This window comes from Quercus lobata, chromosome 6 (assembly GCF_001633185.2).
Source record: "Quercus lobata isolate SW786 chromosome 6, ValleyOak3.0 Primary Assembly, whole genome shotgun sequence".
In the NCBI taxonomy this organism is placed as follows: Eukaryota; Viridiplantae; Streptophyta; class Magnoliopsida; order Fagales; family Fagaceae; genus Quercus; species Quercus lobata.
In genome coordinates, this window is record NC_044909.1 from 41,234,095 (window position 1) to 41,257,973 (window position 23,879).

At 32.2% G+C, this 23,879-nt stretch overlaps 1 protein-coding gene across 1 annotated transcript; it reads left to right on the forward strand.

Moving 5' to 3' along the window:
• The first annotated feature begins 16,821 nt into the window (after window positions 1-16,821).
• Window positions 16,822-23,554, forward strand: LOC115993801. Its single transcript, XM_031117774.1, has 5 exons — window positions 16,822-17,257; window positions 21,562-21,755; window positions 21,872-21,905; window positions 22,212-22,840; window positions 23,054-23,554. Exons 1-5 carry the CDS (start codon window positions 16,951-16,953, stop codon window positions 23,324-23,326), a joined length of 1,437 nt encoding a protein of 478 aa, XP_030973634.1. The 5' UTR covers window positions 16,822-16,950; the 3' UTR covers window positions 23,327-23,554.
• Window positions 23,555-23,879: the final 325 nt, after the last annotated feature.

Here is a 23,879-nt window from a genome sequence, read left to right on the forward strand (position 1 = left end):
CCAACCTGCTAAGTTCATTGTATCTTTCTCCGACACATTCTTTCTATTATTTCATCCTCTTCTTTGATGAGATAAGTTTAAATATTCTTTGTGAGTGATAAAAGGGTATTATTATGATTCGTGTAACAGATAGTACTACACAGCAACTATAGCAAACTCTTATGTGTTTCGTTAACTCACCCAATATCGATCTAACACATCTCCATGCCCTAGAACTTTCATAACGAAATACTTGATTTTTTACTATAGTTTACATTTCAATCTTTTTTCATTTTTGCCTTTAATTATACGTTTTCATATTAATGCAGTTGTCTATTTCCATTAGTAATTTAGTGACATTTAGGGATAACATTATATAGATGACGGATCTTAATAGACTCTACTTATCTAATATACTTAATGATCAAAAATTATTAACAGAGTTGGATGGCAAAGCTAATAATTTGAACAACATAACTACTATGAAAATAGAATCAAACATGATGAGCCAAATGAAAAATCCAAATCATAAAGGACCAAAAAAAGAAAACAATCCCAAACTTTAAGGGCCAAAGTATACTTTTGCCTCATTATTTCAGTATTGGTTGAGCAACAAAACATTTACATCTGGCTTTGAATTTGTGCTTTTAGCTTGAGAGAAACAAAATTACTACATTAAATATTAGGCTTAAGGTAACGGAGAAACACAAAAGTTATTTAGCAATAAAAGCAATCATATATATAGGGTTAATGTCAAGTTACTTTAAATAATATTATAACACCTATAACACTTAATAACTTTTTATTAAATTAGTATTTTGAAAATCCCACCATAAATTATATTCTCTCTATGTTATTAAAAGTTAACATACATGATAAATTTTGTGCCAATCGAATTTTTTTATAATTATTTTCTTATATAAATCTTTTATGCATAATGTTAAAATATAAGAACTTAAAATTTAAACATTGTATACATGTTATTATCTTGAAATTTTGCAAATAAAAAATGTATAAGAAAATCATATAATCTAATAATTAATTTGTCAAAATTCACATTTAATTAATATTACTTAAAATTACACTAAACTAGTTATAACGCGAATACTACATATATATATATATATATATATAAAAATAAAAGATTCAAATCATTTAATATATTAACTAAAGAAAAGAATGCCGACTACTCATTTTTAAACAAAATAATAAATGAAGATAAGGTCAAATGAGCTAAGAGTTTAATGAGATTCATTTCTACAATACGTATGATGAATCATAAATACAAACTATAGTCAACGACTTTGTTGGTTAGTTTGTTAGATTGGATTTTGCCAAAATTGCCCAATTTAAGAGGACAGGTGGACACAGATCTTGGACCAAAATTCTTCACCGACGTCGTCCCTTATGCTAGGTGATATATATATACACACACACACAATTTGGACAAAATTTTTAATTAGGTTTCTCAGTTCAAGTTTGCTATATATATTTTTTTTTCTAAAGCGTCATATTATTTACGACACAAGAGAAGAGCTAACCTTTCATCTGATCAACATCTCATAAATCATACAAAATATGCCAAGTTTATGGAAAATTAACTTAGATAAGTTTTAATGTGGAAATCCAACCAAAAAAAGAAGGAGAATCTCGATTATCGGTTTAACATAATACTTTTGACTAGTTTATTAGGGTACTTATTAAATAATGGACCATTCCTAAAGTTTAAAAACTTGATTAACTAAATTTTTTAAAGTTATTATTACTAATTGATTTTTTTTTCTCACAGTTGATTTGTTTAACCAGCAATATTAAATAGAGTATTTTTTTAAAGTTATAATAATAATAATAAAAAGAACAAGAACAAAGTCGCTAATAAGTTAACTTGGAAACCATCCACATACTACCGTAATGACCACACTCAAAATGGTAGAATTCATGCCATGTTTGCGAGTAATATTAAGACCACAACTTTTTTTATAACTTTTGTTACAATTTATCTGTGACAAGTCATGAATAGTATAGTTATAGATCCCGTCACTTTTACTCCATTTTTACTCCATCACTTATAACTTAACATATGAACAAATTGTGGTAAAAATAGTAAACATTTTTCCATTGCCTTCACGGCTAACAAGAATTGTTTGCTCTTGGTCCCATGTTCCTAAGCACTTGTTGACCGCTTTCGGCCCACAGTCCAACTCTGGATAGTTCAAAAGTCATATAAAAGACAAATTATTGGGCCTCTAATGGAAATAAGGATTTAGGCAGCCCATCAACCATGAAAAGGTTGTCTAATAGCATAAAAGACCCAAATTTTGGGTTCGAGGCGCCAAGGCTAACCCAAACTAGAATGGGCAAAATTTAATCCGGACTCAATTATCCACCTGAACCCAAACGAAAAGGTAGGATATGGATCATAGGATTTAGTATCTTGTTTTAGTCCAACAAACCGATACTAGACTTGCTCATCAACTATTTACTATAAAATTTTAAACTGAATTTTTTAATAGTATCATTTTCAATTTTTAAGTTATATATATTTGTTGTAGATAAAATCATAAAAATACTAATGAAATTAATCATCAATTTGGCAAGCAATTCTCAAATATAACAAATGTTAGGGTCGGATCCACTATTAACGTTGAGTAGTTTTTTTTTTTTTTTTGCATAAGTTCATTAAAGATATTCTTTTTAATTATTTACTTTTTTTTCTTTACCTAACATGTTATATTTTACTTTTAAAATTGTATATATTGTATAAGTTTAGATTAGTTTTTTATTTTAAAATTTTTATTTTATTTGCATATGTTCAATTTTTTGAAAACCTCCTCTTCTTCTTCTTCTTCTTTTTTCCCTTTAGGCTCCGTTTGTTTCGACTTCAAACGGAATTCAGAAATTCTTTTCCGGAAAATAGCGTGTTTGGTAGGTTAGGAAAATTCGGTCAAACTGAAAATATTTTCAGTTTGACCGTAAAATAAGGCTTCTGAGGCGGAAAACGATTTCAGTCGTTATTTTCACTTCAAATGAATTCCGTGGCTTGCAAAACGCAGAGAGAGGGAGAGAAAAAACAGAACACAACACGCGAGATTGTCACACCCAGTGCTCCGATCCGGCGAACGATCCGGCGAACGAGCGATCGAACCTCACAACCAGAGCGCCGCGAAGATCGCGCCGTCGCGAGATCGCCTTCGACCGAGATCGCGATCGACGGCGCGATCTCGCGATCTCGCGACGCGTCGATCGCGATCTCGCGCCGTCGCGAGATCGCGATCTCGCGACGCGTCGATCGCGATCGACGCTTCGCGAGATCGCGCCGTTGATCGCGAACCCAGATTCGTCGTCCCTGATCGCCGCAGTCGCAGCACCAATTCGTCGTCCCCGATCGCGATTTGACCGGAATATGATTTTTTTTTTTCTGGGTTTTATTTGTGTTTTGGTGTTCTGTATGATTTTGATTTTTGGTGTTGTTGGGGAGGTGGTGTTGCCGGAGTGTGCTGCCGTGAGTTTGGCGGAGTTTGTAGGAAAATAACATTTTCAACCATACAATCAAACACCAGAAAATATTTTTCACAACATTTTCCATAATGCAACCAAACACTTACAAATATTTTCCTTTCCGGAAAATAACATTTCCGGAAAATAAATATTTTCCGGAAAATTACTTACATGAAACAAACACAGCCTTAATTACATTTATAATTTTTCCAACTTTCAACAAACAAATAAATGAAATTTTAGCAAAAAGTTAATCCAAAACCACACTTAGTTTATAGGTGATTTTAACCTTATTTCATGTTTAATGTATTATAGGTATACACATTTTATTATAGGTGATTTTAACCTTATTTCATGTTTAATGTATTATAGGTATACACATTTTATTTTTCTTATTTTGTGAAATAAATTATTAGACTGGTAAATTATTAAAATTAATTATTGAATTATAAACTTCAGACATTATTCAACTTTCATCTTTGACAGCCATTTTTGTTTTTGTTTTATTTACAATAAAAGAAATGTGAAAAAGAGGTTACAAATTATGTTAAATTTATATATAGCCACCCATTTTAGTCTAACAAGTTTCTGATCCTTAATTGATCAAGTCAAACCCAAACCTAATTGACCCAACTCGTTTTGCTAGGTTTTGAGGAACGATTCAATCATAAATGTACTAACACATTTGGGTGAAGGTGCTTACTCTTCACCTAAATTATATTTAAGAGCATTTAGTATCACGCTCTCTACTTCACAGTTTTTGCTAAATTTATCTCCAGACACCTTGATTTAAACTTGAGAGCCTTTAGAACACATACATGTGCGCGAACACACACACACATATAATGAATAGCACATTGTCCTATTGAATGAGGTACTAACAAGTTACTTTTGCTAAACTTTTTTCCCCTTTCTAAAGCTTTCTCATGAGTGCCATTTACAAGAAACCCAAACCATCATTCGTAGTTGATAGTCCAACCATCTATTCAACCACAACCCCCTCCCCCCCTCAATTTTAGGCAATTGATGATAGGTTTGATGCTCAATTGTTTTTTAATGGTGTTTGGCAACTAATTTGTTGTATTGGGTTCTAAATTTATGTAAGGGGTTTTTACTGTTAAGATTTTAGCCATCATTTTTGTTTAATTCAATTAAATTATTGCTAAATTAGAGAAAACTTGGTTCAATGAGCTATGATAGGAAATTGCATCTAGTGAAATTTACAATATGAGCTTGAATTAACTAAATATATAATATGGATTGTGGATTATAGTGAGTTGAGGATTATGGATTATAGCTGTAAGGACCCGATTTGCTCCCAGAGCTCAAATGAAATGGTCCAAGGCCCAAAGAGCCCAAAACAATGAATTTATAGAGAATGGGCTTGAAACTGAACTTTCGATGAATTAGGTTGACAACAATCACAGTAGGCTAAGTGTTACTAGAAAGTATAAACAAGCAATTTAGGGTAAGGAAAGTCCTCATTGACAAAGTCCGAGGAAGGTTGTTCTTATGTATTTCTCTTAGACTAACCACAATTACAGTTCTTGAGTGTACAGTGATCTTTCTACAGATTATCTGATGATCCCATTGTAATGGGGTTTTTCTTCTTTATATTCCCCTTCCTTACTTCATCTTAGCCCTCCACGTGTAGATCAAATTGCTGACTTTGATACTTGTCTCATTAGTACTTTTCTGAAGTTTTTGTAGGTAGCTGTAAGACTGAAGATTACTGTTTATATATCACTTCCACATTAATGTGGCCAGGGGGTTAGCATAGAGCATTCAATACGGTGGTAGCAGCTTTCCTTTCAGATATTTCCTAACTCTCTTTTGCCTTATCCTTATCTGACGTATACCCTTGCCAGCATGATTGCCCGTTACCTAGTACTTGACGTAAGGTCGGACCTATAACCTCTACTCTGCTTAGCCAAGAAGGTACTTCTCCTCGGACAACACTTCTAGTTCCTCATGATCAAACTTCTTCCACGGATCCTTAATTTGTATGGTTCCAATAGAATTTACCTGACCTCGGACTATTTGATGTTCTCAGATACGGCCCACGGGCTAATACCTATACCTGGGCCCTTCATCCCTACAATAGCGAATCAATTGAATGTGTAATTTGGAAGTTGACCGTTTGTGAATTGCTGTAATTGTGTGTGTTGGATGTGTACTGTATATTTAATAAAGAAACAATTAATAAATATTATTTAAATGGAATAATGATAGAATAGAGAGGTTGATATAGGTGTGTATTAATAGTGGATTAGAAAAAATAGAAAAAAAGTTTGGATTTTTGCTTAAATTTAGTCAAAACTCTATTGTGCCTAATGATAATGACCTAAGAACTTCATTGTGTAGGGTTTGACTCAATCTGTGGCTATTGTTGTTTTGGAGTAAGGTGTAAATCATAGAAAAAAGAATGAAGATTGATTGGTAGAATTTGAATCAATGTGGAGGACTATTAAAAATTGTCTCAAATCCCAAATTTCACTTGGTTGGGATTTTTTCTTAGACGGAAGGAATGTCTTTTTCTTTTCTTTTTTTTTTTTGGCTACATGAAAGGAATGTCTATTCCTTTGAAGAAGTAAATTTTTGTTAGAAGAATTAAAAAAGTGAATTGATATTCTATTTCCCGTAAGAAATGAATGTTCTACCTAAAAAGAGGTGATAAAATCTTACGAATAAACAATATTATAAAGGTTGGTGGCCCTTGGCCCAAGAGAACTTCTTTATTGGTAGAAAAGAAGACTTTTAGAAGCAAAGGACGTGAGTTTCTCATTGTCACTTAAAAACCTAAGTTTCATCTAATAGCGCATTAGATCCCAATTTCATCATAGTATGAAAATGTTAAAAGTAATCTCGTTCAGAATTTTTTTTTTAAAAGTAATGGATTTTTTTTTATTATTATTAAAAGAAGTATTTGGTTTTCTGACTTTTCTCTGTCATTACAATGTTGCCCAGTATTGGGCTTTTGCTTTGTTAAGGTGAAATTTTGAATCCAGCTCGAGTCCATGGTATAACGGTCAAACAGATAACAAGGCGTTCAAGCCCAACTCAAATAGCTTTCGGCTACCAACCCTGTTTTTAAATTACAATTTTTTTATATGCCCACATTTTTCACGAGAATTGGGGGCCCAAAAAATTAAAGAAAATCAATAATTTGTTGAAACGCACTGACCAGAAGTTTGTCGGGTACTCCATTATCTAATCTAAATAATAATTGCATATACTTTGTCCTTACCTTTTTTTCTCATTTCATCATTTTTCATCCTCAACAGTTAGTATTTCTTCTTTAATGTCCAACAAGAAACCGACCTCTGTACCCATATCCCACATGTGAAAAACGAATTCCACCAACCAAATGAAAAGACAAAGGACTTTGACCTCGCTACAGTACTACACTCGATTAAACTCCATTGCCAAAGACATCATCTTGTGACATGCATATTTGGCCCAGAGAATGACCTATGCTGTTGTCAATTCTATGCACCTAATTATGTACTGGCCCATGGGGGATGTGAAATATACTTGATGAGTCTGGTTAATATATACTTGTAGGTATATATTAATCACTTATTTTAAAAAAATTTATCAAAAATTAAAAAAATTATGAAAATTTTTTAACCACATTTCTAACTCTCAATAAAAAATTTCTTAAAATAATTTACTCTATCCTACTAAAATCCCACACTTGATTATTTGACCCTGCTTTTGAACGTACTAATTGATTATCAATGTAATGTCAAATACAAAGGTAAAAAGAAGATGGGGACTTGAGCCTTGGGGAGTGTGAAATTGAACACCTGGACAAATCAAGTTCTCTTTGATAGGAAATGGATGGAATATATAATTGAATTTGGATTCTCTTGCAAAGAATTTCATGGGAAGCTTAGGTGAAAAAATGTCGATTTCCATTTGGAAGAATTGTCTAATGTATGTAACATTAGGTAAAAGTCATGTTCATGAATGTGACTGCTGGTTTGTAATGAAAATGTAAGAAATATAGGTATTACCTCTCTAGGATCATGCTAGTTCTATATTATAAACCCTATCTTCATAATCTGAACGATTATTTTTTATGGTGATGTTTGTTATCATAGCAAGTCACACGATATCCACAGTCAATGAATAATTAATATGATGGAATCCAAAAGCTTGAGAGAATGGTGAAGAAGAATAAATGTTTTATTTTTCTTGAGATACCCAAATGAGAGAGGTTGCATCATTTTGCAACTCATTCCAATGTAACTTATATTACACGAAAGAGTTAATCCCACTAAATGTGTTCATCCAAAAAAAAAAAATTTCCATTAAATGTGGCTAGTCAAGGGTCATGCCCACTAATAGCATAATAGGTGACATAACTGTAAATTCCAACAAAAAACAAGTTACATAAGTAATATTTGGTAAAATATTTACTTTTTAAAATGTAAATATTAATTATATATATATATATATATAATATTCAATAGTAATAACTTGAGGAGGGGTTCATACAAAAAAAAAAACTTGAGGAGGGAGGTTTCGTGCATTGATTCTCTTAATAAAAGAAGGAAGTTTATTTCACTGAATTGATGATTAAAAAAAATCAATAGCAATGTTGACAAGATAGCTTGGGCACGCAACCACAAAATTTATAATTTAGAGCATCTAAAATAAAAGTATAAGTGTTTGTGCAGTGTGGGGGACAAGGATCGAGGTTCAAGTCTCCAGGAGGAAGGTTCACACACATATACACTTAGATTAAGTTATAGTATAAATTCTATCTTGTATAAAATAAAAAGTATAGTAGGTAAGGGATATACACTTAGATTAGGTTAGAGTATAAATTCTATCTTGTATAAAATAAAAAGTATAGTATGTAAGGGATTGTTTATTTGAGGACAAAACAACAATAATAAATGTTTAAATAGGACTGTATGAAGAGCTATATAGCAAAAACAAACACTATTGTCTGATAGAAATGTCATGAGATTAGGCCAAATTAAAACGGAATTGAAAAAAAAAATTACATACTTAGAGCATTTGCATTCCATTATTTTATCTTATTCTATTTTACCATCTCAAAAAGTTACTTTATTAATTATAACATTCTATTTTACAATACTCCCAGCATCTCAACTTTTATTTTACAATACAACATATTAAAATAATATTTCTACACAATAAAATAATATGTCACAAAACCCAAATAAAAATAAAAACCCAAAACCTCAATCATCTCTGCAACCACCTGCTACTACCACCACCACGAAGAACATACCCAAACTAAAAGTCCTCCATGTAACTAATGGTCTATTTGGAAGTTAAAAAAAAAGGAGGGGGAGTAGAGTAAAGGGAAGGAGAGTAATTCAATTACCTTGTTTGAAAGTTTTTTAAGAAATGAGAGGGAAGGGTTTGGAGGGGTTTCAACTACCTCTAACCCCTCATTTTTAATTCTCTCAAATTTGAAAGATTTGGAGGGAGAGTAGAGTAGATAAATTATTGACCAAATAAATTCCCCGATTTATCCCTTCTAAATTAATAAAATTACAAACTAATTATATAAAATAAATTCACATTATTTCATTTTCTGTTCTTTTCAAAAGGTTCTAAAGAAGGCAAAAAAATTAGTAATTACAGTAGAAAATTCATTTTTCGAGCAACCAAACAAAAATTTGATACACATACTTCACAGAACGAACCAAAAACAACTTATAAACCCCAACCTTTCCTTCTATCCCTCACAATCTTCAACCTCACCAAAACACCTCGCTAAGTCAACCAATTCTCAAACTCCAACCCGCACCCACAACTCAGTCCGTAATCACACTCAAACATGCTATGCCCTAACTCGTCCACCAAACTCACCGGTTCCACACCGAGTCTATTCACCGAGCAGCTAAAACCCAACGAACCCCATGATTGGCACTGGGATTGTGAAGAATAAGAAAAAGAAGAAGGGAAAATCTATAAAGGGGTGTAGATGAAATGGGCATATGGGTGGTCATCTATGGTGTTGTGGAACGGGATGGGGAGGAAAGGTCCAGTTGGGTTATTAGGCTCTTCTTATTGTTGATGTTCATTGGTTTGGCAACGTCGTTTTAAAATTTTCTCTGGAAAAAAAAAGAAAAACGATTTTCCTGGAAAATGGAAGGAGGAGAGAAAGAGTAGAGAGAGAGGACTGAGAAATCGAGGTGTAGATTATATAGTAGTAAAAATGGGAAAAAAAAAAGTGTAAAATAAAAAAATATTAAAAATAATAATAAATGAGAGAAACACTCAAAATTTAATATTTTGTTGATTTTTTCAGTAAACAAACAAACCAAATATTTTTTTCTTATTTTAATTATTATCAATTAAGGATTTTTTTTTTAGTATAATAAAAAAATAGAAAAAATATTTAATCATAGACCAATGTTGATTATTTAATTCACATTAAAAAAAATTATCAAAAAAAATTTGCTTGCTATAGTCATAATTATTTAATCTAACAAATTAATCATAGACCAATGTTGCAAATCCATTTTCAATAGGGGTAAATTTGTCTATTTAAATCATTTCCTCTCCTCTCCCTCCTAATTTTTAAAACATCCAAATAAAAGGAATGATTAATTACTCCCTTCCCCCTTACTAATTTTAAAAACATCCAAATAAGGTAGAGGGGAATGATTCCCCTCTACTCCCCTCCCCTCTCCTCCCTCTCTAAACTTCCAAACATGCCATAAATCTCAAACTAAAACACTCGCAAAACCTTATTCTTTTGCTTCCACAATCCTTAAAAAGCAAAACCCAATACTCCAAATCTTCCATCTCCAACAGTTGACCACTAAATTTCATATATTTCTTTTTCTTTTTTAAAGAAAAGCATGGCCAACATGATAGATTATGAGTTATAACCGAAGAAACACGAATTTAAGCTTAACAGTAAACCCGTTTATACCTCCAAATTCCAAAAAATAGCTCAAAAATCCAATCTAAACTAAAATCAAAACTCGAAACAACTTTCCATTTACAAAAACCCATATATTAACAAAACCCAGAAACCTACATCCCACATTTGCCATGCCGCACCCACCTCCGCCACAACCCTCCTTTGTCTCGCCTCATCCACCTCTGCCACGACCCACCGATCTCACCACGTCGTGACCTTGCAAAAAAAAAAAAACACCACCACCGTGACCTTGCCATGCCGAGATCCACCACAAATAGCCCACCACTGCACACTGAGAAAAACAGGCCACAGTGATATGACCTCACCTTTGTCGCTAGAGCCGTTACCGATGTTGCTGGAGTTGTCAATTTTGCCGGAGATGACAATCTGACCTTGCTCTGTGTGTGTGGGGGGGGGGGTATAGGTTTGGGATGTGAGTGTTTTGTAAATGTAAACAGATTTTTCCATGAGAGAATCATAACTGAAAAAAGAAGAAAAAGAAAAAAAGAGAAAGGAAATGAGAGTGACTAGTGAGAGAAAGAGAGAGGAGTTGAAAACAAATAGTGAAAATTGAATAAAATATTTTATTTTGTTCTACAATTGAGCTACAATGCGATTCTACATTTAGAATCGCACTGTAACACAATTGCAAATTTTTTTTGCAATAGTAGCTTTTTACAAGTCTGAATGAAGAGGTTGTTTTGTACTTTTATGCTAAATTAAACCAACATATGTCATATACCATTTCCAATGTGAATACTCTCATAGGGTATATCATATATATTGGAATTTACAAAATCTATCGCTTGTGAAATGATATTATGGGCCTGTTTGGTACTGTTGTTTAAACAACAGTTTTCGTTGTTTAAACATCACAACATGTATTTTCACAATATTTTTTCACCCACACGTATTTTCACAACACTTAAATAATGTTACTAGAAATCTCTTACCAAATGGACCCTATATATTTCCTATGTAAAATTTATATATATATATATATATATATAAATTTATTTCATGATGAAATAATAGGGTTTGTTTGGATACAACTTGATGAACACAAGGAAATCAATAGGCTGAATGTCTTGGGCGTTGATGATCTCTGTGTTACCTAGAATATCCTGAAAAGATAAATACAAATTCAGAGGAGATCGGAGAGGACCGGTCGAGAATCCTCTGATGGTAAAGTCAATATTTTTGGAATTCCAATGTGTGAAAGCATCAGAATGCCTTACCTTCCCATAGAAGAGCCCTGTGAGAGTGCTTTTTTTCTTCAGCTCACTGGTCCATGGATCTTAGGCCAAATAATTATAGTTTGGTGGACTGGGCTTGGTTCACCGCAGCTAAGGAGCTGTTTAAAAACCAAGTGGCGCATAGGGCCTGTTTTCTACAATACACATAAACTACCAAAATGAGGATATTTGTATTAAATCAACAATGAAAACAGCAAAAGAGTGCAAAGTAATTAGGAAATACACGAAACAATTGTTAGGGATCCTCAAATTAATAAGAAATACTTCATTAATTTTTCTTAATTATGGTTACAATGTGCTCACTAAAACGTGATATTAGGTTCAAATAAGCTCAAAAATTACAGACTTTGATGGCTTTCCAGGCCTCTAAGACTTATGAAATTTGAACTCTTTTGATTCCAAGCATGTGCTATAGTAACTGTTTCTGGGATACTGGGAGATATTTCACTGTATTCCCTTGAATTTGACAGAGTTCTCTTAATGGTTTCTTGTCGAGATTTTTTATTGCTCGCTTAAAAATTCCCCTTTTTTGCCGACTGCTTTCCCCCCTTTTTATAGTGTCATTCTAGGGTCTTGGGGAACTATTGATTCCCCTATTTTGCTCCCTAGGTACCAAAGCTCGTTTTGTGCCCATCACCCAAAAGGTTGAATCTTTCCCTGTTTCTCATATTTTTCTCATTTTGGTGTTGTTTCTTTGAAAGCCCATGGCTGACTTTCCATTACGGAGTGCGCTTGTTTCTAATTTCACATTCCTCAAAACCTCTTACCCCTTATAGTTCAGCTTTTGGCCGTCCTTCCTCTTTATAATTTTTCCCAAGTGAGCAAAATTCATCTCTGTTGGTTCGAAGGTCTTTGCTACTACTTCCTCTTTTATAGCTCCTCATTTTGGTTCCTCGAGGTACCATTTCTTTGCATCGTGAGTGGTTACTCTAGGCTTTCTGCTTTTCTTGCTGCATCTTTGGTGCCAAAAAGGGACATATCTGCCCTTCGTTTCTTGTATTTTTTTGGCGTTTCCTTTGAACTGTCTTAATCCTGTCTTAGCTGTGCTACATGTCTCAGGGATCCCGAGCCTTTGGTAGCCTCTGGGGATCCCGATTCAGCTCTTTGCACTGATCTTTCTTCAATCTTTTGATCTAGGCTTTTTTTCTTTTTCTTCCTTCTTTTCTCATAAGCTTTAAGGCTTGTCCCTTTATGGCTTTTGGGCTTCAAGTCTTTTGGGCTTACCACCTCTTTTTTAATTTCATTTTCTATGGCCTCTTGTGTTATTTCTTTAGGCCTGGGTGTTGTGATTTTTTAGACATCAACAAGCCCTTATATAGTGTTTGTTTGAAGCAGTTACTTCTCCTACCGTTGTAGAGTTTAGAAGACTTAGAGGTAACTTCCATAACCGTCATGGAAGTTACCTTATTTGGCCTGTGTTTTCCACAACCGTTTATTGGGGAAGCGGTTTTGTAGCTTGATAGGAAAATAGAGGTTGTTTTGAGTACGTATTCAAGGATCACATTCAGGATGCAAGGTGCTCGTCCAACCTACTTCACGGACGGACGGGCTTATCCTTGGATGAACATGATCTAAGCCATTCAACTCTTCCTTAGGACGAGCCATGTGGACGAGTTTCAGGAGTTGGTCTACTTCAGAACACCATCACAACTTATTTTGCTAAAAACATAAAACATAAAACTGAAAATATTGTAGCAAAATAAATTTTAAATGTGTGAATAGTACCATAGAACCCAATTTAAATTTTTTTTTTTCTAAATAAAGTGGTTGTGGTCTCGTGAACAATGCTTAATAGTGCATGAACAGTGCTTAACAATGCATGAACAATGCAATTTGTCCCTAAAGTTGAAACACATGCAAGAAAAGAAAAAAAAAAAAAAAAGCAAAACGTCAGACGCAGGTTCATCTGGATCCAAACACATGCTATTTATAGTAAATTTTACATAGAACTTGCATATATTTAAAGCACCCACAGTAGATGTGGCAAATGTGCCAAATGCTAAATATTTGGCACATTTGCCACACCAAACACAAAAAAAACCTCCCATCAGATGTTGTATATGTGCCAAAATTATATCATTTATGTCTGTACCGATACAGACAGAAATGGTAAACCAAAATATTTTTTTTTTCGGCTTTCTCTCTCCCCTCACTTCTGGTCTTGATTTTTTCTCTCTTCTCACATCAAACCCCACTCCTCCCTTAATAGAGAAAGAACAAAATGACACACTCCACATCTTCAAACAATAAGCTCCAAGGCAAGGTGGCCATTATCACAAGCTGAAATTGGTGGTTACTGGGTTTAAAGTGATGGGTTGTTTCAGTGGTTGTTGGGTTTGGATTGGTGGTGGTTGTTTGGGTGTTGGATGGGTTTCACGGTAGAGATCGGGTTTGGGTCACGGTGGAGATCAGGTTAGGGTATGGGTCACGGTGGAGATTGTGTTTGAGATCGATTTTGGGTTTTAGTTGTCTCTCCCTCTTTAGTCGTTTGGGTTTCAGTTCCGGTGGTAGTTGGTGTTTCAGTGATGGAGCCATGGGTTGAATTGGTTGCGGGTGATGGGTATTTTGGCTTGGGTTGAATTGGTGTTAAGATTGGTTGGTGTTCATGGGTATTTTGGCACAAGCGGCACGGGCGAGGCCACTCCGATCATCGCCATCATCATTGCCGTCTTCATCACCATCGTCATCACCGCTCCGATCTTGCCGATCTCTTTTTTTTTTGGTGGTTGGTTGTTTTAATTTTTGGTGTAGGGGCTGATATTGGTTGTAGTGTTTATTTGAGTTTTTTTTTTGGTAGCAATGGCTGATATTGGTGGTCGGTGGTTGATCTGTTAGGGTGGTCAATGGTTGTGGGCTGTGGCAGTTGATCTGTGGTGTGGGGTTTTTTTTTTTTTTTTTTTTTGGTGTTGCTGTTGTTGATGATAATGAGGGAGGAGATAATATATTATTTTAATATGTAGTAAATATTATTTTAATGTATAGGATTGAATAATAATACATATGATAAATGAGATGTTGTAAAATGATGTGGTAAAATAATAAAATAGCTCTTTAGTGTGATAAAATGACATAATTTTTGCAACATCTACTACATATGCTCTTACACATATAGCTGAGTGAATAATACAAATAAATAAAATAAAATAAAAAGGAAAGATAGGGGAACCGGTGGAATCAAATAAGATCACATTGATCCAGAATATCTTTGAGCAGGTTTCGGATTCTGCTTGCCTGAAAAAGTCTCTCCGCTCGTGCATGAAAAGACAACACAGGCAGCTCATGCATCAAAATTCAAAGTTAAAGACAACACTAGGCAAATTTAGAGTAACGATAGAATCATTCGAAAAAAAAAGAAAAAAAGAAAAGTAACGAGGGATTGCAATTTCTATCACTTGTGGAATAATATTATGGCCTATTTGGTAATGTTGTTTAAATAATAGTTTTCGTTGTTTAAATTTCATAATACGTATTTTTATAATATTTTTTCACTCACACATATTTTCACAACGTTTAAACAATATTACTAGAAATCTTTTATCAAATGGACCCTATATATTTTCTATGTAAAATTTATATATATATATAAATTTATTTCATGATGAAATGATATTATTTCTAGTAAATTTTACATAGAATTTGCATATATTTATACATATAGCTGAAAGTGAATAATATAAATAAATAAATAAAATAAAAAGGAAAGATAGGAGAACCGGTGGAATCAAATGAGATCACATTGATCCAGAATATCTTTGAGCAGGTTTCGGATTTTGCTTGTCTGAAAAAGTCTCTCCGCTCGTGCATAAAAAGACAACACAGGCAGCTCATGCATCAAAATTCAAAATTAAAGACAACACTAGGCAAATTTAGAGTAATGATAGAATCATTCAAAAAAGAAAGAAAGAGAGTAATGATAGCGGGATTGCAATTTGTATTATATTAATATTTATAAATCGATGTTTCACAAATAAAAGAAATAATTCTGATATTTATTTATAGTGTGTGTTTGGGTTGGACTTATCCTACGTTGCGTTGCGTTTCTGTTTTTTTTTTTTTTTTTTTTTTTTCACGCGTTTTCATTTGGAGTATTGCGGTTACTGTTCAATGAACAGTAACCGCAATTGTTGACTTTCTGCAGTGAATAGTGCACATATGCATTGTTTACGGACCCACAAATTACACTTTTTATCAACTTTTTTATTAAAAATGGGTCCCACGGTACTATTCACACATTTAAAAATTATTTTGCTACAGTGTTTTCAGTTTTCAATTTTAAGTTTTAGCAAAATAAGTTCTATCCAAACAGACCCATAATCACATTGTGAAAGTTATATGGTAAAACTTATAATATGTTTTGGTAAATTAATAACTATATGCTATGTATTCTTGGAGAAAAAAAAAGAGAGTACATGACTTAGGAGTTGTGGCCTTGTCAGAAGACATGAACATCTTTTACTTTTTTTTTTTTTTTTTTTGAGAAGCCTTCTTTTACTTTTTAGTTGTTAAGGGTACAAGCCTTAGTGTTCAAGGAATGTAAAAGTAAAACAATCATTTGTGCTTGAAAATTTTTCATTTTTATGTGATAGCAAAGGAGAAGCAAATGTTTTTTCTTATTCAACAACAACAACAACAACAACAACAACAAAAAAAAGCACGTGTTTTTTCTTTCTTTTAATATAATGGAGCTTTTGACCTCTGTTCAATGAGAGAATAACCAGAATTAATAAACTTGATATGTACACATTGAACACGTTACTAGTAAGAATTACTAAAGAATATAACATTATGATTTTGGTGGGTCTAATAAAGTCAATAATTAAAAAGAAGAGGTAAAATGAGATTGTATAAAGTTTTATTTTTATTTTTTGATAGATGGAATTTCAAAAATTTTATTAAAAAAAAAAGGAATTTTAACATTATGAAGACTTTTATTATTAAAATGAAACATTAATCAATTTTTAATAGAGGTAGAGTTTACCTATAAGTTAAGGTAACTCAAATCTACAAAGTTTCTTTAATTTATAATTGCGTGACAGACAGCAGGACTGCCCCACTCCCACATGCCTTTTTAATTTTTTTTAATTAATTTTTATGGGTCAATACCAGAGTCCTATGGGTCAATATCAGTCCAGCCATCATTGAGGATCAGTATTCAGGAAAAATCCTGGCCATTAATTATATACCTCCATAGCTACATTTGCAATTTCTATATAAAGATTTAAAGCATAGTTGTAGGAATAGCAAAACAGCAAGTTTTATTATTCTGTTTTTACTTTTTAGTATCGTAGTCACTAAGCCATGGCTTGTAACAAGGATTTTTCTAGCAGTTATATGTTATTGAAACCAGAGGAAGTACGTTTCTTTGATCTCATACACATCTTATTTTCCAGTGATATAGAGAAAAGGAAGTTTGTGGATGCGCCTGAGGGCACCAAAGAGAAGAGGTTCCGGCGTAGGTGGCTCATGTTCGTCTCTATATTGACTCAAAAGTTCCTGCAATTTGTGGCAAAGCCACTCTCATTTGTTGGATCAACTACTGAGATGGGGCTGAACCTTGTGTCAAGTAATCGCAACCTCTTTGTGCTTTTGCTGAATGCTTTACGAGGTCAGTGTGCCCTTTTCTGTCTCTTCTTTGTTGTATGGATTGCTTGCATTCGTGATATATATGACATTCGGCTGCTAATTTGTTATGCCAGGAAAACTGCTAGATTAGAATGTGTCACGTTAAATTTAATCCCATGATCGAGTCAAGAGAAAGAATGAGATAAGTTGATTCATTCCACATCGAGGACCTCATTGTCATAAATGAGGTGCTGTGGAATATATAGATATAAATAATTGTTCTCATAGTGATTTATGCTAATATTGAAATCTATATTTTATTTTTATAATCCAATCAAAAAAGGCTATAGCCCTTTGGATCCGAATATAAGAATCATGGGTGAAGCTAGGGTGAAACTATGTTTCCAAATATCCATTTAATTTTTCAATGTGCATTCTAGATGAAAATATGAAAGCCTTCAATTTAAATTGTATTAGGTCTATTTTCTAATTTTTTTTCCTTGGACTATTCACTTATTTGTTTACAATCAAGGTTGTCAAAGTCAAATCTAACGAAAACAAATATGTCAAAACACAAATTAGAACCATTACCCCAAAAAAAAAAAAAAAAAAAAAAAAACCCAAAACAGAGACATTGCATAACGCCATAACCCAAGCAAATAGTCAAAACATTAGCTAACCAAATACACCAATTAATTTCCCATTTTTCCCTCAAATATACAAACAACAAAAACTAATATCTAAGCAACCTAAAACAATTAGATCTTATAAATATGACCAACTAATACTTGAATAATTTCACTGACTGATACATGAAATAGAAGCTTTAAGATGATTAAAGTTCAAATCTCTTATGCTCACAATATATTTAGGCCTACAATGATCAAAGTTCAAATATAACACTCAAAATAATGAAAAGGGATTGGTAAGATCCTATACGATCTTACCAAATATGCATTTCTGGTGCAATTCTAATCGTTTTCGACAGGTGGGATCGTAAGATCATAGTCATACAATCCTATGAGGTGGATTGCGATTTTGACAACCTATGTCAACAATACATATAGAAAACGTATAACTGGTAAGGACTAACTAATAAAATGCCTAAGCCAGAACCAAACTTAGAAACCAATCAAGTTTTTGTAAAAACTCAAAGTCCTATTTGTCGCTCCTTGGCTCAATGAAAATTTGTTTCCAAGTAATATACTCACGGCTCACGCACTCAAGGCGGATTAGAATACTCTCACACTACTCACCACTCCATATTTACTTTAGAGATGCTATTTGACTCAAAGACGATTGAATTTTTGACACAATGAATCAATTGATCAAGAAAGATAAGAAGAGAAGGAAAAGGAGGAGTGATTCGACATGCTTGTTAAGCTACACCTATATTTGACATATATTCGAATAATTTTTTTTTGAGAAAGTATTCGAATAAATTTTTAATATAAAGTCGTCGTGCACATTATGCATTTGAAAAATCGGGGACATATTCTTCTTATTTTTGGTTATGTAGTCAAAAAGATAGACAACATGATTGGTGCTTTGGAAAATTCGTCATTTTTTCTTTTTTTAGATGACTTTTAGTATATTTGACCAATTGTTTTCATACACGGTAAGAATGTTGTGCTAAGCCCAACTAGTTCTCTAGTTTGTGCGTGAATGCAACCATTATGGCAATGGAATTTTCTTTCCATGTATTTGAAGAAAGAGTCCGAATTTAGTAAAGATTAAGTGTAAAATGCATGTTTTATTATATCAAATAAGAGATTTTTATATTATTATTATTATTTTTTACTTAAAACTTAGTATATCATACCACACCTAATAATATCTCAATAAACTCTTATTTGGGTTAGATTTTCAAATGGGTATTAGAATTAATTAGATATGATTTTACCTATTTTTTTAATATGTGATATGATAATGAGACATGTTGGGATTAGAGGGTGTAAAATTTAAGGTTTATATCACATCTTTATAGAATTTAATCTATTTGAATAATTAGTATTAATAAGTACATTTACTAGTAAATCCTATCTAAAAATCGCAAGCAGATTCATGCATATTAAATTGGTGTAAAACTTTTTTAAAAAAAAAAGAGAAATTAGTGAAACACTTGGGTATAATTTTTTAAGTATTTTATTTTATATTTCTTAATTAAATTCAATGGTATGTTTGCATTAATTAATGAATCACATAGTTAAATTTAATTATTATTATTAAAAATGGATAAAAATGATTTTTGTTATATTAGTGTGGTTGAATTTTAATTGAAAAACTTAGAGCATCAGTACTGGGGATTGTAAACCCCCAAAATGGTATTTTATACCAACAACCAACAAAAATTGAACATTATTTGAAGTGGTAATTGTAAAATATTTTATAAATCTGCTACAGTACCATCTTATAAATAAGATGGGCAAGATGGTATATTTTTAAAATAATATTTTATTGGGTTTTATTTTGGTATTGTGTTGTATTATTTTGTGTAGATATATTACTTTGATGTGCTGTATGGTAAAATAAAAATTAGAATGTTAGGTGTATTTGTAAATTGGTATGGTATAATAGATAAAGTAATTTTTAAGATAGTAAAATAATTTTTTTTTTTTTGTAAAATGGTATGGTATAATGCTCTTAAAATTCAATATTAAGAGAAAAAAAAAAATGTAGTAAGTTTTTTCAATCAAAGTGTCATTTGTGAATGTTAAACATCGACTAAGGATCTGCTTGAAATTCGCTTATTTTGTTGAAACTGAAAATTTTTGCTAAAAATTTAACTAAAATAATATCATGAATAATAGTATAGTAAAATTTAACTAGAATAGTATCACGAATAATAGTATAAATAAAGAGAGAAAGGACCCACGGCCGCGGGGCCTATGGTAAAAAAAAGTTAAGCCCAAACGTAGAACAAGGCAGGGCCGTAGGGCATCAATCCATGTAGCATGTAGGGCTTGTGACTTGTGAGTGAAGTAATTATGAGGAAGTCTTGGCTGGCCACGTTATCATGAATTATGATGCGATGGACCACTGGATTCCAAAATTAAGGTAGTACTCGCAAATTTGGTTGGATAAGATAAAGTTAAGCAATTTTTTTTTTTTTAATCTTTCCTCCATAAATAAAATTAAATAAAAAAAAAAATCTTTTTTATCTTTTTATTATCGGACACAAAATTTTAATTACTTTAGATCTAGATTTTTTATATAAAAAAAGTAGCCCAAGTTATATATGTATCAAAAAATTTAAGACTACAAAAATAACACACATATATATAATTTATAACTTAAAATTTGTCTTTAATATGATTTATTATATATATAAAAATTTTATCAAGCCACTTTTATATAATTCAAGAGCAATATTTTATGTTTAAATATCTTTTTAACTATAATTAATATTCTTTAAAAAAAATTTCTCAAAAAAATATTCTTTAAACATTTCAAATTCAATATTTTTTATTAAATAGATTAAAGGTTACATATTAGAGTATAATATAACTTTTAGAAAAAATAAAATGTATACAAATCAATTAGTGATTATTAAAAATGAAGTAAAGTAATATTTATCTTTACTTATATTTTCATAATGAATAATATTAAAAATTAAATTAAATTTATAATAAAAATACGTTAAATCTGTAATTTTCACTTAATAATCAAGAAATATTTAATCTATTGGATGGAATGTCTACATTATATATAGTAAAAATTTACCGTTACAAATAGAAGGAATGTAATCCACTAATCCTATCAACTTTAACAACACATTATATCATAAGTAACTCTCCTGGGCCCATTTGGTCACTACACATTTCTTTTACGGCACATAATTAATTAATTATTAATTATGTAATAGGTCATAACTATTTCTATTAATAAATTTTTAGTTTTTCAAATTAAAAAAAAATTCAGTTTTATATGTTTATATGCCTTCGTCTATACAACTTGATACTGATTTTAATTTAGCAAAAAAAAAAAAAAAAAAAAAAATTGATACTGATTTTAAATTAACTATTCTATTTTTCAATCTTGATGAAATTTATTAAATATTTCCTGTATTATACATATGACTTTTAATTAATCCTAATCCAAGTCATACTAGTTTCTAAAAAAGGCAGCATTACAGTAATTGTAAATTCACCTTTGGGTCATTGCATTTATTGAATCACTGTCCGAAGAACCAGTTTCCCAAACTGAAATCCTAACCATAATAAAATCCACGATAAAGCTTCAAGTACACAAAACTAGCAAAGAAAATTCATGATGAATATGATCTACTACTTTTTGTACTTCGTTCAAACTTCAAATTAAATGGAAACAGGTTAATATGTTCTGCAGGGAATGTAGTAAAACCCGATAAAACATCAGCAAGTTTCTTGTCGTTTCTTGGTTATTGGGACAAGCGAGTTCAGTTGGACAGTAGCATCGAGCGCGGGGATGGAAAGTACAATGCAGCACTGTCTATGATGGCTTCTAAAGTATCATATGAGAACAAAGCCTACATCGAAGCCATAGTCAAGGATCATTGGAATGTATGAATCAAAGTTTACATCTTTACTTAGCTTCTATGATTCTATCTTGCTCTTACTAATTTGTTAATGTTGGACCATCACATTGATATAATATTATGTTTCTGTGTCTTGTGCAGATGGAGTTCTTGGGTTTTTATGACTTCTGGAACGGTAAGAAGCAACTTAAACTCATTGAAATACACCAATTTAATACGAGAAATTATTGTTTCACACCCTCTAATATATATTCTACACACATGATATCTACATTTTCATACTAGGTGTCCACTTCTTTTAGAAATATTCACATTTAACACATTATTATAAAACATGATGTATAAGAAATTAAGAACAATATATAAACTGAGTGTCAATCAATCAAAGCCCATTTTGTATTCTCAAAATTATGGGCAAAACTTATGATGATTCATAATATATACATGTAAAACTAAATGGTTTTTATGTATGTGTTGGCAGATTATCAAGGGAAAGCCACAACACAAGCCTTCTTGCTTCGTGATAAAACTGCTGATGACTATGATACTATCGTTGTGGCCTTCAGAGGTACTGAACCGTTCGATTCAGATGCATGGTGCTCTGACTTTGACATCTCATGGTATGAACTCAAAGGACAGGAAGAAGTTGGAAAAATCCATGGTGGCTTTATGAAATCACTAGGCTTACAGAAGAATGAAGGTTGGCCTAAAAATATTACCAAAAAAGACGATAGCCACCCAGATTTAGCTTACTATGCCATTAGAGAAATGCTAAAAGAACTTCTGGGCAAAAATGAAAAAGCAAGGTATATAATCACAGGGCACAGTTTTGGTGGAGCTCTATCAATTCTCTTTCCAGCTATTTTGATATTGCACGAAGAGAAATTGTTGCTGGAGAGATTGGATGGGATTTATACGTTTGGGCAGCCTAGGGTGGGAGATGAAACATTTGGAAAGTTTATGCAACAAAAATTGAAGGATCATAATATTCGTTATTTTAGGTTCGTTTATGGTAATGATATAGTGCCTAGATTGCCCTATGATGACAAAACACTAATGTTCAAGCACTTTGGGACTTGCCTCTACTATGACAGGTTCTATGAAGGGAAGGTAAACACCTCTTTTTCTTGTTACTAATTTAAATTTTTGGTTTATATATGATATATCGTACATGCCTACCTAATCTTAACCATCTATCATTATAAAATATATATTAAATTAGACAATATTTGAAGTAGATCGATATAATACATTAAAGAACAAGTGTGTAAGATAAAATTCTTCTTAATTTTATGGTATATTTATCTTACGCTATTGATGCAGATTGTCGAGGAAGAACCAAACAAGAACTACTTCTCACCACTGGGAGCGATTCCTATGATGATAAATGCATTTTTTGAGCTGATCAGAAGCTTTACTATTAAGTACAAGAAGGGACCAGAGTACCAAGAAGGTTCGGTCCTTAGATTATTTAGGATAATTGGGTTGGTAATTCCCGGAATACCAGCTCATTCCACCCTGGATTATGTAAATGCCACTCGACTGGGATCCTCTGAATTATTTCTCCCACACAAAAATCCAGAAAATCCAAATTAATTTATATTGCTTATATTTTGAACAGGACAAGTACGTAGAAATTGGTTTTGCATGGCCTTATACTAGTGTCATTGAGTGAATGAGTGTGCATGTGGTTTGCTCTAGCTAAAGATATAATGAGTGTGCATGTTTAATTTGGACATGAAAACACCACGGAATTGTACTAGATTTTTTTTATTATTTTTATACATTATATCAATTCGGTCGTGTGCTCCATTCAGAATCAAATTATTCCTGTATAATTGGTTAGAAGCCTTTTTTTTGTGGCTTCAATTCTTCTGTTTAAGTGTTTAGTTCTTACAAGCTTCACTTGACTAGTTTATATGAAACTAAGAGAATGTGATGAGAAAGGAACGACTCATAACAAAAAGAAATGAAGAAAAAGAAAAAGAAAAAAAATGCTGCTAGGAGCCTAGGAGTAGAAGCCTGGCTCTGTTTATTACCAAATGTCTATAATGCCACCACACGTTTCTGAGATTAGAAAATGAACCCAAACAACCAATATTTTTTATGTGAATCCCCCACATTTAGTGTATGTTTGGCAAAAATTATT

Coding starts and splice junctions, on each gene's coding strand:
- LOC115993801 (XM_031117774.1), top strand. CDS start 16,951: ATGGCTTGTAACAAGGATTTTTCTAGCAGTTATATGTTATTGAAACCA. Junction 17,258..21,561: donor TTTGCTGAATGCTTTACGAG/GTCAGTGTGCCC, acceptor TATGTTCTGCAG/GGAATGTAGTAAAACCCGAT. Junction 21,906..22,211: donor TTTTTATGACTTCTGGAACG/GTAAGAAGCAAC, acceptor ATGTGTTGGCAG/ATTATCAAGGGAAAGCCACA.